The 18,745-nt window shown below is 41.4% G+C and overlaps 1 protein-coding gene across 1 annotated transcript in view; it reads left to right on the forward strand.

The window, feature by feature from the left end:
* Nucleotides 1-16,795, forward strand: part of GABPB1 (GA binding protein transcription factor subunit beta 1) — a 31,925-nt gene extending 15,130 nt beyond the window's left edge. The window contains exons 8-9 of the mRNA XM_034784292.1: nt 957-1,072; nt 15,040-16,795. Of these exons, the coding sequence (XP_034640183.1) occupies nt 957-1,072; nt 15,040-15,192 (269 nt within the window). The 3' untranslated portion in view covers nt 15,193-16,795. The remainder of the gene's footprint in view (nt 1-956; nt 1,073-15,039) is intronic.
* Nucleotides 16,796-18,745: the final 1,950 nt, after the last annotated feature.

The raw sequence follows: 18,745 nt of genomic DNA on the forward strand, positions 1-18,745 counted from the left end.
CCTCTTTGGACTCCAGGATACCCAGGACTTTTGAGGGTGGTCTATGAGAGGAGCAGGGGCAGAGCTGGCGGATTCATGAATACACAGTGTACCCACTGGAGCAAGAGTACATTTACTGTGGGGAGCTATTGCTGCCCTGATGCTGCAATAATGGCTGTGGAGTTTTGTGTAAATATTTCCTGTAACAGCTACTCCTGATGGAAATGATTGCTTTCTTGGTTTCCCATCATCAGATCATCCCTTGGGATTCCCAATGCAGAGCTTGGCTTCTTAAAGCCATGCACTGTGGTCCAGGATTTGGTCCACAGTCTGGGCAGATAAATACAGCCATTTATCACGAAACATGAATCTATACAGTTACTAATTGAACTGACATTTAGAAGAGCACATAGCCAACCAAATGAATATTTAGGAAATATGTACACAATGATATAGTATAAATATGACCATAATTTTCTCAGCGTTAGGGAACTGCTAGATTTTTTTCAAATTGCCTAAATGATTGACCTCAAAAATACAAGCCATTTTATTTTTCACAAATTATTTAAAAGGAGATAGTCTTGTAGCTGAAGCACAGAATTAGGAGTAGGGAGATCTAGTTTCTGTTCCCAGCCCTGCCACACAGATTTTATCTGTGACCTTGTGACTGGTCACTTAACGTCTGTGACTTGTTAACCCATGAGTACAATGGGGTTGATGATACCTAATCATCACCCCTGCTGTGTTGTGAACCTAAATTTAAAAAAGAACGTTGAAATCTCTAATAGAAGATGCAGTAAAAGTTGTAGTATAACATTTTGAACTTAATGAGTATTTCATTGAGCTGTGGTTTTTCTGTCGGAAAAGCTGCCTTTTCCATTTACTCTTGGAAGTAGAATTTTACATATTAGTTTTATGTAATGTAAATACTGGCCCTTGTATTCATATTTATCTATATACATATGTTTTTATTGAAGTATTAACAGTACCAGCAACAGACATTGCTGAAGAAACTGTGATCAGTGAAGAACCACCAATCAAGAGGCAGTGCATTGAGATTGTTGAAAATCGTGTGGAATCTGCAGAAATAGAAGTAAGGAGTCTATTACCTGATGTGTTTTAACTAGAATTTTCAAAACTGAATGTTTTGTTGTTTCTTGTTTTATAGCTGAGTTTCTTTGCAGCCACAGAATGAAGATAACTTGTTTGTATTCCCATATCCTTTGTTAGTTTATATCAGAACTTGTGTTTTACAAAATTGCTGTAGGAAGTAGATAGCATATCTATGTTCAATCCTCAGGTTGCCCATTTGTGCATATAGATGTAACTTATTTTTGCACTTGGTTAATTTTTTTCTTTTAATGTCACCGGTAAATTCCTAAAACTAGATACTGATATATCATCATCTGATATGACTTTTCATAAACAATGAATGAGAATAATGTCCTTTCATCTCTCTTTTAAAAAACATATTTGTCTTGATTACTGAAAATATATCATGATTTTACCATTAATGACATCTAGGCAAGATATCGTTTTGTGCTTTCACTCATTAAATAAGATTCTATCTTGCTGTTATAAAAAGCTTCACATTTTTACAATTTTTTTTGACTGTGTGTGCAGAAATATGAATAAAGCATCTAATGGCACTATCTGGTATACTGAAATTTTGGTACGAAAGTCCTAACTTAAAATAAAAGTGAGATCTAGCCTTTTCTTATATAAATTTATTTATTTAATATCAAAACATTTTTCTGCAATCCACAATTGTGCATTGGCAACCTCTTTACTACTTGCTCTATCCCTGCAACTTACTTTGATTGAAAGTCTATGAAAACTGCTACCTACCCTGATTAGACTGTGAATGCCAAATTATTTTGTTTCTGTGAACCTTACAGTATTTTGTTTCACAAATGTATTTCTCCTAGTTTTGTTATATTGAATACTATTTTGTGCCTCATTATTGTACAGTGTGTGGAAGGATACCTCATGCATGACTAATAGCTATAATTAGCATATTTCCTCAATGACTTTTTCTTTCCATAATATATCACATGAAGTGCATTCTGTCTTTAGTTGTGCGATCATTACAGACTATCAATAGAGTTGAGATTTTCTTGCTGCACTTTTTTTAATGTATGATTTATAATAAAAACAAAACTTCTGTTCACATTCTTTTAAAAATCTGCCTGAATTTTTCTTAGTAAAGAAAATTATAATTCCTTGATCTCAATAACTTAATAGATTTATTAGAGACAAAAAACAGATTGATTTAAAAATGAATCAATTTATTTCTAAATACAGTAGGTCGGCATGGTAATATAAATACTTTTTTAAAGTGACACTGTTAGCTTAAGTTATATGTTTTTTAAACAAGCCTTTTTAACAATGTTACTAAAAATATTTAATAGATTTTTTTAAGTGTTTCACTTATGTTTTCAAAAAATTTAAGTATCAAGGTAAATTTAGGCCTTGATTATGAAATGAGAGGTATACAGGCAGATCTCTGCACCTGCACAGAACTCTGACTTTGGGGGACAAGACCACAGGGGTTTGATTGCATCCATTTTATTGCAGGATTGGGAATTAGTGTTCAGGGTCCCTTTAAGCTACTTCATGCTGTTGTCAAAGCTTGAGAGCAGAAGCTGATAAATGCTTGAAACAAGAAAAGAAAATAACCTAATATCTGAAGATGACTTTCATCTCTTTGTGAATTTAATGTTGCAAACATCTTTATCATTGCCTTCAGTTATTTGATAGATTTTTAAATAAAAGGGGGTAACATTATTTAAGGCTAATAACAGTTTTCTTCACCATTTTAAGTTCTTAGCACATCTATATGCTATGGGCTTTATTTCTGAAATCTTTATGTAAACCAAACTCTCTTTGATTTCAGTGAGAAACTTTCCTGTTTAGTGGTTGCAGGATGAGGACTTTGGTTAATTTTTTCAGTTTGACTTCTGAGCTCTCATAAGAGTATATTAATCAAAGTTTGAATTGCTAGGAATACAACTCACTTAACTGGAGTTTTGTGAAGAATGTCAAAACTTTCAGAAGTCACAAACATTTTTAACATACTTAATGAGTGGGAAAATTTAACTTGCATAAACTTTTATTTTTTGACTGCTCGAATTAAATATTGACTTCCATCCATAATTTACCGTAATATATTAATTTACAATGATTCATATTCTCCATTGAGTTTGACTTCCACTTTTCCCAGAGTAGCTTGTAAAAAGTGTGACACGTATATTAGAAACACCAAGCAAATGGAATTATCATTTCATAAGTCTTTTTAATTGAATTTTGTCATAAGTTCATCTTAAAGGATCACATTTCTTCTTTTTTATCAACTGTTAAATATTACCTGACATTTTCCATTATTTCTAATTATACACAGCACTATCTGTGCTGCCCATAATAACACCTAATATAACTGTAACCGAACAAAATACTCTCTGTAAAAATACAAAAATTGGCAATGGGGGTTATGGGGCATTTGTAGTTAGTGAAACTACCTCTAACTCACTTTTTTCTTTTAAATTTAAGTCTCTCTTTAAAATACAGCCAGACTTCAGATGAATACTTGTGTAAAATATTGTACAGTAAGAAAAACACTTTATCTCAGGGAAACCGTGAGAATGAACTATCTGCCTACTCAAAACCACTACCATCTATATCTTCTGTAGCGATTCCTAGCACTGATGTGGTTCCTTTCAGTCCCCAGTCATTCTGTCTATGGTAGACAGCTTTATGCAGTTTATCTCTTCTTTTTTTCTGGTGAGATCCCGCCCCCGCCCTTCTCCGTGTTCTGTCTCAGAAAGAATGTAACCATTGTGCTTCAGTTGCATATATGCAGCATACAGGGTGGTGATACGAGTTCCTCACTCAGGAGCCAGTCCTTCTGTAGTCTATCCAAATTAGAAAATTTACAAATTAGAAAAGGCTCTCCTGTTCACTTCAGCCATCTACACTTAAGGGAAGTATTCTAAAACTGGGTTCTTCATCAGGTGGACTTGTTTGTTGGGATTAGAGATCAACAATTCTTTCTCTGTTGTACCAAGTATTGGGACCCCATGTTTGGAGGGTGAATGCCCTCTCATTCAACAATCTGGGGGCCTGGATGTAGGTATTGGATTCCCCCCACTTACAGCAAGATGGCCAGGAATATATCAAGAGGTTTCAAGCAAAGATTATTCTAAGTGCTCTCTTCTGAATCTGAAGGTCTTGGTTCTCCAGTGTGCTTCAAAAATCCATCTTCAGCCCATAGCCTCTCTCATTCTTCAGGGATCAGCTGTATCTGTATCTAGTTCTTCACCTGAACCTGTCGAGGTTAAAGTTAACAGCCAAAAGGTTGAAGCTACAGTCCTTTAGCCACTATACTTGGTGCAAGTTTTAGAAATTCTAGCCACTCAAAGCATCCTTGAGTTCTTACTTAGCTACAATTGTTTGTAGGTTCAAATGTCAGCCGTTCGAGCTCTAAACCTGATTAACGGTTGATATACCCTTCCTGTACATCCTCATGTCTCCTGTTTCCACAGAGCTGTCAGCTGTTTAAGATAATGTATCAGAAAGTATCTGATGGCTTGTTGTTGTTTTACTTTTGAACCTCTGTGCTCATACCAGAGTTCTTTTTAAACCCATGAGTGAAACTTGGTTATATTTCATAGCAATCAAAGTTATCTTTCTTGTGGAAATCATCCTGTTAGAAGTGTGAGTTGCTCTGAGTCCTTTCCTGCAAGGAGCTATAATTTGAGTGCTTGCTCATGTTGATTCCATTCTAGGTGTCCATGCGCCCACATGCATAGTCGTCGGAGATTTTTACCTTAGCGGTATCTGTAGGATCAGCTGTGGCGCCCCCTTGAGAACCGCGCTCGTGCACCGGTATATCAGGCACTGCCAACCCTACGCCCTCTCAGTTCCATCTTACCACCCGTGATGGTCAGAGCACCTCTTCTAGCATTGCAAGAGCATTAGCAGTTTTTTACACCTCTTTATCTTCTTTGTATATAGTGTGTAGGTACTTAGTTAATTTAATGGCTAAGTGTTAGGTTATTTGGTAGTTAGAGTCCCGGCTGGGATTTCGCCCTGGAGTGGGGCATGCCCCGTTCTCCTGGCTTCAAACCATGCTCGTCATGCAACAGGCCGATGCTGTTAGTGACCCCCACGACAGCTGTTTGAAGTGCTTGGAGTCCCATAGAAAGGTCAAGTGCAGAATCTGTAAAAACTTTTGCCCTAGCACCCAATAGGAGCGGGATATCCGCTTGAGTGCCCTCCTGATGGAGGCTGTGCTTCGTCCTGCATCAGAGCCCTCCTGCTCGGACCCCATGCTAAGCACCTCAGCATCTGTGCGGAGCGCATCACTGGCACCATGCTCCACCTGGCACCTTTCCCCCTTATGAGTGCCTAAGAAGCGCAAAAGAAGAGGAGCCCCCTGGCACCCGAGGTAAAGGGGCTTCGGGCAAAGGACCTATGTCAGGCCATGTGCCCACCCCGGGGCTTCATAGGGGTACTCATAGGGTAGTGGAGCACTCTCGGTCCCCATCTCTGCGGCCTAGAACCCTGGCATCACACCTTTGGTCTCCGGTCAGAAGGCCCAGGTCCCCAACGCCGCGCTCTCCGCCTACGAGGCATGGGAGATGAGTTGAAGCACTTGTCTCCATATCCCTGGTACCAGCAAGCTTCCCACCAAAGATCTCAGGTTACCTTCGCCTAGACGGTCTCCCAGATGTCAGTCCCCACCGGGGCGGGATCGCTCCCTATCATGGCACCGGTCTCCAACTCCTTAGTACCGCTCGTCGATCAGGCACCGATCCTCTCCCTCGTCTCACCGGTTGCCAACCAGGGTCAGTTGGCAGGCTCAGGCCTCAATGGCTCTGCTCTGGTCGCCGGAAGTGCAATGGTCCGAGTTGGACTGGGAGTTCAGCCCAAGGGGGTGATTCGCCGCCGACCCACAAGACCGGTGTAGCATCTGCAGTGGTGGCGTGGCAGCAGTGACAGTAGCCCACTCAATATCCGTACTGGAACCTCTATGGGCACGCCTGAGAGGTTCCAGTACGGATATTCATATTCCCATCAGTGTTCCCTGTCTGCCTTGGACAAGCCACCGCCGGCACCAGAATTGGAATACCACACCAAATCTGACGTGGGGGCAGTGCAGCAGGCTCCAACGCCCATGGAGCCATCCCCGGAGATGGAAGGGGAACCTGTCCCTTCCCCGGCAGTGCCTTCGTCGTTGTCATCTCTGGACAAAGTGGTGGCAGGTCCCTCCCAAACGGGCATTCCCCCCGATGACTTCAAGGAGCACCAGGCCCTCCTTAAAAGGGTGACTACCAATTTGAACTTAAAAGTTAAGGAGTTCGCAGAGGAGTGCGATGACCTCTTTATGTTATATGCTCCTCCATCCCGGCCCAGGTCACACTGCCCATCTACCCAGGGGCCTTTAAGATTGCCAAATGGCTGTGGCAGACCGCCTCTTCCATTCCGTTTACTTCTAAGAAGGCGGAAAAGGCCAGGCCAATGGGGGCTGCGGGAAGGGTGGCCAGTACATCCCTCGGCCTGCACTGCTTCCTGCAGCCCCCATTGGTCTGGAGCGGTGAACCGCGGCCAGTGGGAGCCGTGATCGGCTGAACCTGCGGATGGGGCAGGTAAACAAACCGGCCCGGCCCGCCAGGGGCTTTCCCTGAACAAGTGGCAGACCGGCTTTGAGAACCACTGTCCCAGGAGATGCAGGCCACCATTCAGAGCCTGCCGTTTGAGTGGGCTGGGCTCTTCTTTGAGCTCACGGACTCAAGGCTCCATGGCCTTAAAGACTCCCGTGCCACCCTCTGCTCCGTGGGCCTTCATACTCTTCAGCAGGCCGTTCTGGCCTCCACCTCCCCGGTCTAGGTCCTGGGAACTACCCGGCTGAGCACCTACAGGAAAAAGGATAGAGACGAGGTCTAAGCAGAGACATCTGTTGTCTTCCCATTCATCTGCTCAGCCTGGCCCTTCCAGGAACTAAGGAGGCCAGAAGTAGACATTTTGAGGCTGCACTCAAGGACGGCGTCCTAGTCACTTTCCAGGATCCACCCTCCCACTCTTTCCTCAACCGCCCGAGCCTCTTCCGGTCGGCCTTGTCTCGTCTGACGTCGGACGGTTGGGTGCTTGACGTAATATCTTCAGATTACACCTTGCAGTTCGTGGCCGACCCTCCTTTCCCCATCCCTCTTCAGAGACCCTTCTCATGAGCAACTTCTCGTCCAAGAGGTCGTGAATCTCCTACACATGACGGCAGAGGAGGAGGTCCCTTGGGACATGAAAGAAATTGGTTCTACTTCCGCTACTTCCTAATCCTGAAAGCAAAAGCTGGCCTCAAATCCATTTTGGACCTGCATCGCCTGAACAGGTCTCTCAAGAAGTTGAAGTTTTGCTTGGTCTCCCTAGCCGCCATCATCCCCTCCCTAGATCCAGGAGACTGGTACGTCGCCCTTGATTTGAAGGATGCATATTTCCATTTTCCCAGGGCACAGGCGCTTCCTCCATTTTGTGCTGTGCCAGCACCATTTCCAATTCACAGTGCTGCCATTCGGTCTCTCGTCAGTCCCAAGAGTATTCACAAAGTGCATAGCCCCAGTGGCTGCTTACCTGAGGCACCGGGGTGTTCAAATTTACCAGTTCCTTGACAACTGGCTAATAAAGGACCGGTCCTGGGATCCGGTGCGGCGGCATCTCGATCTGGTTTGCTCCACCTGTCGCGACCTGGGGCTATTAATAAATGAGAAAAAGTCGACCTTAATTCCAGTCCAACGCATAGAGTTCATTGGAGCGGTCCTCGACTCTACTGAGGCCAGAGCCTTCCGTCTTGAGGCTCGGTTCCAAGCCATGGTGGACCTCATCTCGTTCATGCAAGCCCACCCTCTCGGCACTGCTCACACATGCCTGCGGTTGCTGGGCCTACATTGCACCCTGTACTTACGTGGTCCAGCACATGCGGCTCTGCCTCAGGCCCCTGCAGACGTGGCTAGCGTCGGTCTACGTCCCCCAACAGACAGCATGGATTGTGTGGTCAAGGTCCTGGACCACGTACTGTCATCACTCATCTGGTGGCAGAATCCTGCATTGGTATTGGAGGGAGTTCCCTTCGTGGCTCCATCCCCTTCGATGACCCTCATCTCTGGTGCCTCGGACCTGGGGTGGGGAGCCCATTTGGGCGATCTTAGCACGCAAGGTCGTTGGTCAAGTCACGATCACTCCTTACACATCAATGTCAGGGAGCTCAGAGCGGTTCACCTGGCCTGGTAAGCCTTCCTACCTCACATAGAAAGCCCAGTGGTCCAGGTCCTGGCAGACAATACAGCAGCTATGTTCTATATCAACAAGTAAGGCAGAGCCAGATTGTCTGCCCTTTGCCAAGAAACCTTCAGGCACTGGGACTTCCGTGTACAATATGACATCTATCTCGTAGCCGTACACCTCCACAGGGTCAGGAATGATTTGGCAGATCGCCTCAGCAGGACCTTTTCGTCTCACCACGAGTGGTCCTTCCATCTGGAAATGGTCAGCATCATCATCTAGAGATGGGGGGACTCCCCAGGTGAACTTGTTCGCGTCCAGGCAGATCAGGAAATGCCACGTTTTCTGCTCTATTTGGGGGATTGACAGAGGCTCTCTGTCGGATGCTTTTCTGCTTCCGTGGTTGAGGGCTCTGTTGTACGCCTTCCCCCCAGCGCCATTACTTCACAGGGCGAAGATCAAGCTGGACAGAGCGAAGTTGATCTTCATAGCGCCAGGTTGGCCATGCTAGCACTGGTTTGGCACACTTCTGTACCTTTCAGTGGCTGCTCCGTTACAGCTACTGCTCAGGTCGGACCTGCTGTCCCAAAACCACTGCAGTCTTCTGCATCCAAAGCTGGTGGCACTGCACCTGACAGCTTGGCTGCTGCATGATTAAATGTAGAGGATCAGGAGTGCTTGGCCAGTGTCCAACAGGTCCTGTTGGGCAGCAGAAAGCCCTCCACCAGAGCAATCTATCTGGCCAAATGGACACGGTTTGCTTGTTGGACCTCTGATAAAGGCATTCGGCCCGAGCGGGCCTTGTTGCAGTTAACACTGGACTACCTTCTGCATCTACCTTCTGTCCCCCTTTCATCTATCAAGATCCACTTGGCCTTCCATCTGCCACTCAAGGGTAGGTCGGTTTTTGCCCAGGACATGACTACCAGGTTCTTCAAGGGCCTCGAGTGCCTCTACCCACACATCAGGGACTCCGTTCTTCCATGGGACCTGAATTGTGTGCTGTTGCGGCTCACGGGAGCCCCCTTCGAGCTTCTGGCTTCCTTCTCTTTCGTTCTCCTTTCTTGGAAGGTCACATTCTTGGTTGCAATAACATCTGCCCGCCAGTCTTTGAGATTCGGGTGCTCACCTTGAAATGGCCCTATACGGTCTTTTACAAAGGCAAGGTCCAGCTGCGGCCATACCTGGCTTTCCTGCCCAAGGTGGTCTCACAGTTTCATATGGGCCAGGACATTTACTTACCTGTCTTTTTTTCCAAAGCCGTATAAGTTGGAGGAGAAGCGTAGGTTGCATTCCCTAGATGTCAGGAGGGTGCTACCCTTCTATATTGAAAGACCAAGCCATTCCGCAAGTCGACACAATTGTTTGTGGTGGTGGCCAACAGGATGAAAGGTGATCCAGTGTCTGCTCAAAGAATTTCTTCTTGGATCACTGCCTGCATTCATTGCTGCTACGATCAGGCAAAGGTGCCACCTCCAGCGATTGTAAATGCCCACTCAAGCCTCTTCAGCAGCTTTCCCTTAGCCCAAGTGCCTGTCCAGGACATCTGTAGAACGGCCACCTGGTCATCCATCCACACGTTCACGTCCCATTATGCACTTACCCAACAAGCCTGGGATGATGCTGGCTTCGGTAAAGCAGTACTGCAAGCCGCTAGACTGAATTCCAAGCCCACCTTCGAGGATACTGCTTGTGAGTCACTTAGAATGGAATCAACATGAGCAGGCACTGGAAGAAGAAAAAACGGTTATCTACCTTTCATAACTGTTGTTCTCCTAAATGTGTTGCTCATGTCCATTCCAATACCCGCCCTCCTACCCCTCTGTCCGGCAAGATGGAACCAAGAGGGGTAGGGCTGGTGGCGCCTAATATACCAGCGCATGAGCGCGGCACTCAAGGGGGCACCACAGCAGACCATACCAATACTGCTAAGGCAGAAATCTCCGATGACTGTGCACATAGGTGCGTGTGCACACCTAGAATGGAATGGACATGAGTAACACATCTCGAAGAACAACAGCTACGAAAGGTAGATAACCATTTTTTTTCTCTGTTTCTTCTAAAAGAAGACTAGTGGAATTCACATCCCAAGATATAGTCTCTGTTTCCTCTTAATCAAGAAATCCATTCTCCTCAAAGAAGTGATTCTTCTCTCCTTTTACATACTGTATAGCCATGGCAGAAGCCTGATGTTGTCTTTTTTGATTTAGGGCTGCATCAGGAAAGGTTTTAAAGCATCTATTTGCAAAGGAGTCAAGACTGCCATAATAAATCCTGCATAAGTTTAAGAAGTCTCATCTATCAAGAATCCATGTGCATTCTACAAGATCTCTAGCACCTTTATGACAGGGAAGAAGAGATCTGCCGATAAAGACATCTGTGAAGATCCTCCTTTAGGGCTTGCTTCATTCTTATGCCTTAGATTTTCTTCAACCTGTCTGCTCTGTTTGTTTATGTTCCTTAAAAAATATTTTTCATGTGTATATAGTATTTATCTTTTCCAGTACCCTCCCTTTTTATTTTCTTCTACTTGCTGCTTCCCAGGAGTAGCTGCAGATTGGAGTTTTCTGTGTCATTGTTCTTGTATTTTTCAGTTTTGGAAATAATCCAAGCTGTAAGTAAATTGTATTCTCTAATAAGCAGACTTGACTTTAGGCTCAGACAACGTTAGAAAAAACTGATTTTGTTAAAAGCAAGGAATTTTCATTTATGTGGATTATTTCATATTAGAGGAAGCTTGGTATGTATCTTATGTTTTCAAGGTTTGTATATGTACAGTAGCTGCCAGTAAAATATTTAAAATTCTTATCTTCACTTAAAAGAATTGCTGTTTTAATTTAAATAGTAAAAAGCTCTGAATAAGATAAAATTACCTATTTCTGAACCCAGATCTAACTCCTTTTTGTAAAATAATCTTGCATTTCTTAGACATGTAATTCTAAGCAATATGTAGATATTTATTGTGCAAAAAAATCCTTTCCAAATAAGAGGAAGATTTTGTTCTTTTTCCCCCATCAAATTCCTGAACATCAGTTTTGATGTTCCTTTGTACCAGAAGACTAATCTACCATAAAGCAAAAAGTTTAACTCTACTTTTATATTATTTTTTTCATATTATTCCTTTATTACTGACAGTTTTTTTTATTTTAAGCATTTAAAATAGTACACACCATCAGATCTTCCATTTACTTTAGAGATTGGTGTATCTGCATTTTATGTCTCATTCCCCTCCATTAGCTACATAAGCACACTTTATGTGGAGACTTTTTAAAAAGACAATTTCTTACTCAGTAGATTTGTTCCTCTTATGTAGAGTCAAGTGTGCTTGCTTTAGTTAATCCAGATCTATAGCAGTATAACTAAGAGCAGAATTTAGCTTCTAAATAAGCTTATGCTTCCCCTATTTCCACTGTAGAAAAATATACCTGTGGGGGAGAGGTGAATTCAGTTCTCATCTTGCATCATCAGCTCACTAAGTTCCAGTTGTGGAATCTCTTTTTCATGGTGATAATTACAAGCCAGAAAGAACATATTTGATTTTCAGACTTCAGGTTGAGTTTGCAGCTGTGGCAGTTAGAAAAGTCATCTTTTCACTAATAAACTGAGAAAATTTGATCTTGGATGTCCCTGAGGTACAAACTTGTACCCACAGTGCTAACTTCACTTTATACTTGTTTAGAGTATAATTGCACTTTAAATTCACATCACAGGACATGTAAATCTTTATTTTGCAAAAGGCAATTATAATTGGCCAGTCCAATTGTTGGATGGGTTGATTTACTATTAAACCATTCACATGGTGTCTTACAAGGCAGCGTTCTGATTCCAAAGACTATAAACTTAGAAGTTGAATGCCAAATTATCTTGTCAAGTGAGTGATCCAGATCATCACCATTTAAGATGGAGCACTCATTTTATTCGTGCATACTCCAACTGAGACAGACCTATTGATTTTAACAACAAGGAGGCCTTATGGTACCTTAGAGACTAACAAATTTATTTGGGCACAAGCTTTTGTGGGCTATAACCCACTTCATCAGATGCTGGTGAAGTGGATTCAAGCCCATGAAAGCTTATGCCCAAATAAATTGTGTTCGTCTCTAAGGTGCCACAAGGACTCCTGGTTGTTTGTTTTTGCTGATACGGACTAACATGGCTACCCCTCTGCAACCTATTGATTTTAGCTTCCCTTTCAGCCCAGTGTTCAAAACTGTGTAAAGCCCCATATAAAGCAACTACAATATATGTAGTTTATTCCCTTCCCTATTTTGATGACTAACCTTTATGAAACTTAATAAAATCTCTCCACCCATTGTTTCTGCTACACAGATGCTAACATTAGCACTGATCAGTTACCTTTGTCATTATACTCTGACATATTCAGCACCACATGTGACAGCTAAAGGTAACTCTAGCATTGGGGACAGGAGGAAGCGGAAGGCATACTATGTGTATTATATTTTTTTTAACATTTTTAGGTACTAATCATGAAAACCAGTGAGGAGTAGGGTTACTGAGCTGAGAAAGAAAAGTATATTATTAAGTATTATAGAAAAGTATTTCAGACCTGCTTGAGGTCTGAAACGGTAATATGGTTTTGAGCTGCTAGAGTGAAGGAGAAAGCATGAGGGAGTAAGGTGATTATGTCTTTGTCTTATTTGATAGACCAACATTTTCCTGAGGGATAGCTTGGCAGCTTCATTTTCTGCGAGTCTTGCTTCCATAACTAGTACTTGGTGATTAAAGTGAAAAGAGTGATTGAATCAGAAATTGGCTTATCCATAAAAGTATGGTGCACTTATTTTAATAAGATGGCTTCTGCTTGAGTGAAGATCAAAACAAAGCTATTTTCCAAGGCAGTCATTTTTCAATAGGATGCAGTTTGTCACGGTGGCTCTTCTGCATCAAACAGCATGGCAGCGTCTACATTATTAATAGCTGAGTACAATAGAAATACATTCAGCTATGTTTCCTAGGACACAGGAAATGTCTCCTGCTTTGAAATGAAGTGTCTCACTTTGCCTTGAAACCATTCTGTGACATCATATTTAAATATAGCAGATGCAAGGTATGCCGGACAATTGGTTTGTAGGATGGCCAACTATAATTCACTTTAAACAAATTTTAAAAAATAAATCTAGCCAAACACTTGTTAATTCATAAAAGTACAGTGTCCTTTTGGAAAAAAATCCAAAATATTCTTATAGTCAGTGACTGAAACGAATGAGAATATAGAAGTTAGATAATTGTATTGTGAGCTGCCATCACTTTACAGCATGGAGAGCCATTAGTTAAAATGTTAAAATTACACTATCCAATTGGCTGAATAGAAATAAAGAGCATGGTCTTACTCCCATTGAAGTCAGTAAGAATTTTGTCATCAATGGGAAGCAGATCACACTCAATGTAATTGTAATGGAGCTTTGTTGTATTATAATAGTATTTGATTGGCATGCTTCTGCTTTTGTCTCCCAAGTTTATTTTCCATGAAAGCCTGGTTGTCATTTATAGTGAGGAGCAGCAAGCTACTGTTAGCTGATGACATTAAATTCTGATCAAACTAACTGTATATAGTAAGCGCTGTCAAATGCACACACTGGCAGAGCAGGGGTGAGGGAAGAAAAACATATTTTTCTTTAATTCCTTTTAGTTACAGTAATCTTAAGGGATAATTCTAGGCAAAATTTCCATGTAACAATACTAGGTTTAAAAAAATATTCAAACAAGATTTAAGGTGTCAGCGTCCCTTTTAAATTATTTAGTAGATTAAAAATGTACTTCTGATGGGCTGAAAAGCAGTTACCTCATTAGAATGCAGTGTTCATTAATTGTTCAGTGTACACACACAGCCAGCACACTCTTTTATTTGATCACCTATTGTAGTCTGAAATATGACTCGAAGTAATCTTGTGAATTTCCATGTTTGTTGTATCTCATTAATTTCTAAATCAGATTGCTCACTTTACAAGTAAAATAGGTTTTTCCCATTAGCTGTGGATCTGAAAGTCAAGCTGTGTCCCTTCTGGTTTCTGCATTGTTGCCAGAAATAAAGATTCTGCAACTGGAACTTAGCCTCTGTCCTACAGCTGCATCTGTGTGGGCAAACCCCTGTGCCTGCATGGATGCAGATGCTTGATGGGCCCTTAGTTAAGAATTTCATTGATGAGCATACTTTTTCTCCCTCCAGTTAGAGATGTATGTATTGTAAGGTGGAAAACCCCTATTTCACCTCACTGGGGGAAAGAATAGGTTGTCAGTCTAATGGCAGAAGTTACTTTTATCATGATGTAGGAGAATTGGTCCCTGGAAGTTCTATTTCTATGCTGACGTGTCCATTTCTAATTATATACACACTCATAGTGGGAAACTTGCTTGGATATGAACTGTGTATTGATTTTTTTTTTTTAAAGAAGTTTGAACTTTTTAAAAAATAATTCAGATTCTGGAAACTGAGTCGGACAACTGTGCCTAAATTTTCAACATATTTTCCAAAGCTTGCTTTTTTCCCTGAGAAAATGTCATAAGAGCATACTCTTAAAGAGAGAGTATTTTTTGGTATATTTGCACTTTAAATCTTGTGAGCAATTGTCTGGCCCAATCTTTCATTGTTTACTTACACAAAAGTATTTAAGTGAGAGTTTTGCCTGAGTAAACTGCAGGATTGGACCTCCTAGCTTCTGATTCTGTGTATGATGCCTTATACCTTGGCTGTCCAAAACCTGCCATTTTATCTTGCACTTAACATGCATTTGACAAAACATTGCTGTTTTTTTTTTTTTTTAATAGGAGAGAGAAACTCTACAGAAACAGCTGGATGAGGCAAATCGAGAAGCACAAAAGTATCGACAGCAGCTTCTAAAGAAAGAGCAAGAAGCAGAGGCCTATCGGCAGAAATTAGAGGCAATGACCCGTCTCCAGACTAATAAAGAAGCTGTTTAAATATTGAAATGGACATATTGCAAAGTCTGTTACTTTCAGTCAAGAAAACTGCAGTACAATCTTGCACTGTACACTGTATAGGTACAGAAATGGGATTACACAATAGCAAAGATGCTACAGGTTGATAACTGGACTTAAGCCATGAGCTCTGATGAATTTCTTGTAACATAAAAGCTGAATTTAGAAATTGTGAAAAGTATTTAAAATGAAATACTGTAAATAGTTGTTTTTTTTACAGTTCCAAAGTGAGTTGATAAATCTTTTTGAAGGGATCCAGAAACACAAGAAGCCAATGTTTTTGTGAAATTTTGGATTTTAGTATAAATCTAATTTCTGAAAAACAGAACAGTTTTAAGGGTGATGTTGCTGATTAAGATTGACAGTTTGAAAATGAATTATGTGACAAAATGAATTAATAGTTATTCATATAAGGAACAACTTAGACCTGATGAAAATCTTTGTACAGCTTTAAGTAGTTGTCTTAGATTTTCTGAAAACCCTTGTTTTAGAAAGTGAAAATTTTATATTTAATTTCCAATATATCCAAGTAGATTTACATGTATATGAAGCTAATATTTTTTAAACTTTTCAGTTTGTACATATGCTGCATGTTTTTATAATTTCTACTCACATCTTGCATAGATATTTTTCAGCAAAGATGAGGGAAATTGAGAGGAAAAAATGCTTAGCCTAAATGTCATTTGAAGTAAGCTAGCAGCCAGTTTTATTGTGAATGGTATATTTCTTGGAAGAATGTAATTTGTAAAAATTAAAAAAAACTTAATTTACGTAATACAGACATTATTTGAAAATGCTGACAGTGGGGGGCATTGAAACTTCACTTTTCTGTGTGTCTTATAACTTTCATGTATAAACATTTTTAAAGTACAGAAGTATGAAAGACTGTCTCCACAGGAACCCACATAGCAATTCCTTTAAAATATTCTTATTAAGTCGTTTCCCCAATAATCTTCAGATTATCTCAAGGACACATTTTATAAACAGACTTTTGCATTTAAATTATGCACCTGGACCTGAAAGTTTGGTGTTGTTTTGGTGCTCTTGTTATCTATCATCATTGTGCTTCACTGTGATAAATGTGTCTGTCTGTGCAGTGATCTGTACGAATACTTAGCATTTATATAGTACTTTACACCTTCAAAGTGTTGTATAATCAGTAAAGAATTAATCATCACTATGTCCCCTATGGTATGGACATTATTGTCCCCATTTTACAACTGATGTAAGCGTGACACAGAGAGGTTAAGTGATTTGCCCAAGGCCACATAAGTCAGTGGCAGACCCGGGAATAGAACTCAGGAGTTCCTGGCTCCTAGTCCCGTCCTTAGGTCACGCTGCCTTAAGACTGTTCGATGCCGTGTTACATTCAACTTTTAACTATTGTTCGGATTCCTTTTTTGTAAAACATAACTTGTCTTTTATTTGTGCTTTGCTTTGTCTTTCCATGTTTCACTGCTTTTATGATATTGTTTATATAAACTTAAACAAAGTCTAGTTTACCTATACTGTATTCAAAGGCATTGCCCTTAAAACTGTACTCTGGCCTACTTTTTCTATTTTACAATTAAATATCTTTTCCACATTCACGGTGTAGAATCCAATACATTTAAATTGTTTTATATGTACATTAAAAGATCTGAATTTTTATCATGTTTCTGAACAATATGAAAACACTCTGTTACACACTAGGTGTTAAGAATATCCTTTGGGGTGGGGTGAGGTGTGGGGGAAGAGTGAGGAGAGAATTGAATTGGCAAAATGTAAATTCTATAATCCATTCATTTATCATAAGAAAAATCTCTAACTGGTATTTTGCAAGAGTTTTAATATAGCAAAAGGGCTTAAGAAGAATATATATGAGGCAATTTTGCCAGCAGATCGAGGAACGTGATCGTTCCCCTTTATTCGACATTGGTGAGGCCTCATCTGGAATACTGTGTCCAGTTTTGGGCCCCACACTACAAGAAGGATGTGGAAAAATTGGAAAGAGTCCAGCGGAGGGCAACAAAAATGATTAGGGGTCTGGAGCACATGACTTATGAGGAGAGGCTGAGAGAACTGGGATTGTTTAGTCTCCAGAAGAGAAGAATGAGGGGGGATTTGATAGCAGCCTTCAACTACCTGAAGGGGGGTTCCAAAGAGGATGGAGCTCGGCTGTTCTCAGTGGTGGCAGATGACAGAACAAGGAGCAATGGTCTCAAGTTGCAGCGGGGGAGGTCCAGGTTGTATATCAGGAAAAACTATTTCACTAGGAGGGTGGTGAAACACTGGAATGCGTTACCTAGGGAGGTGGTGGAGTCTCCTTCCTTGGAGGTTTTTAAGGCCCGGCTTGACAAAGCCCTGGCTGGGATGATTTAGCTGGGAATTGGTCCTGCTTTGAGCAGGGGGTTGGACTAGATGACCTCTTGAGGTCCCTTCCAACTCTGATATTCTATGATTCTATGATTCAATTTAGCTGCTCTTTGGAAACACTTTTTAAGTATTTAGTGGCTACTGTGAATAATAGTTACTTAGATTTCACTAAGAAAAGTGCCCTCAATATACTCCTGCATGGGGCTTCACAGAAATGTGTTGTGAAATATTTCTAAATACACAGCATGGAGGCTAGAGCTAGAAAAAGCAGCCCTACAGACTTCAGTTAGACAACTCGTGATTAAGGACTGCACGACTGAACCTGTGTCTTGCAATGTATGCAAAAGAATAACTCCTTGTACCTGTAAACACATCCAAACCTTCCATTGTCCCAGAGCTTGGCTACCAGCACCTAGATATGACAAGGATTGGTGCTATATAAGTACTAAGGCCCTGTCCATGTTAGAAAAGTCTATTGTGTAATAGCAATAGATTGTTAGTGCTGCATTGCTGTCTTGATACATGTCCCAGAGTTGTTCTTCAAGTAGTGTCCCTATGAGTGCTCCAGTTCAGGTGTGCTTACGCCTTGATTGGAAACTTGGTGGTAGTGCCCATTGTGTCCTACACATCCTCATACCCTGCACTGAGGACATATAGGGTTGCCCGGGCAAACCTACCTTCACAGTCAGAGAGAGAGTGCTAATGTGTCCACTTTACTATTCAAAGCTTGTCCTTAGTCTAATTATTTTCTTTCTTTTCCTTTAATTTAATTTTATGCTTATTTCATTTTGTAGAGGGATTTGTTCTATAATCCCTTCACCTCTAGAGGGGGGCTTTTTCTTTTGAGATCCACTATCCTGAGTTTCAGTTGTTGCTTGACTTGCCAGGAAGCTGTCCTGATCAGTGATTGGCACTCCTGGTGTATCCTATAGTTTGGGGGAACTTATATCCCCCAGAAGTGTACTATCTGTTCAGCTTTTAAAAGCAGAGCCAGGAAGAATTGAGAAGTAAAACTTAAGCTCTTAATGATGTAGTGTTATCTCCATCTGGCCTTGGATCCAGGCATCAGCTCTGAGAGACCATGGTGCCCTGTCAACATCGGCACTCACCCAGACTTACTCAGGAGAGATCCTTGGGAGGACTCACTCTCATTTTTAAAGAGTCTGCTTTGAGAAAGCCT

The sequence above is a fragment of the Trachemys scripta genome, chromosome 10, assembly GCF_013100865.1.
Source record: "Trachemys scripta elegans isolate TJP31775 chromosome 10, CAS_Tse_1.0, whole genome shotgun sequence".
Lineage (NCBI taxonomy): Eukaryota > Metazoa > Chordata > Testudines > Emydidae > Trachemys > Trachemys scripta.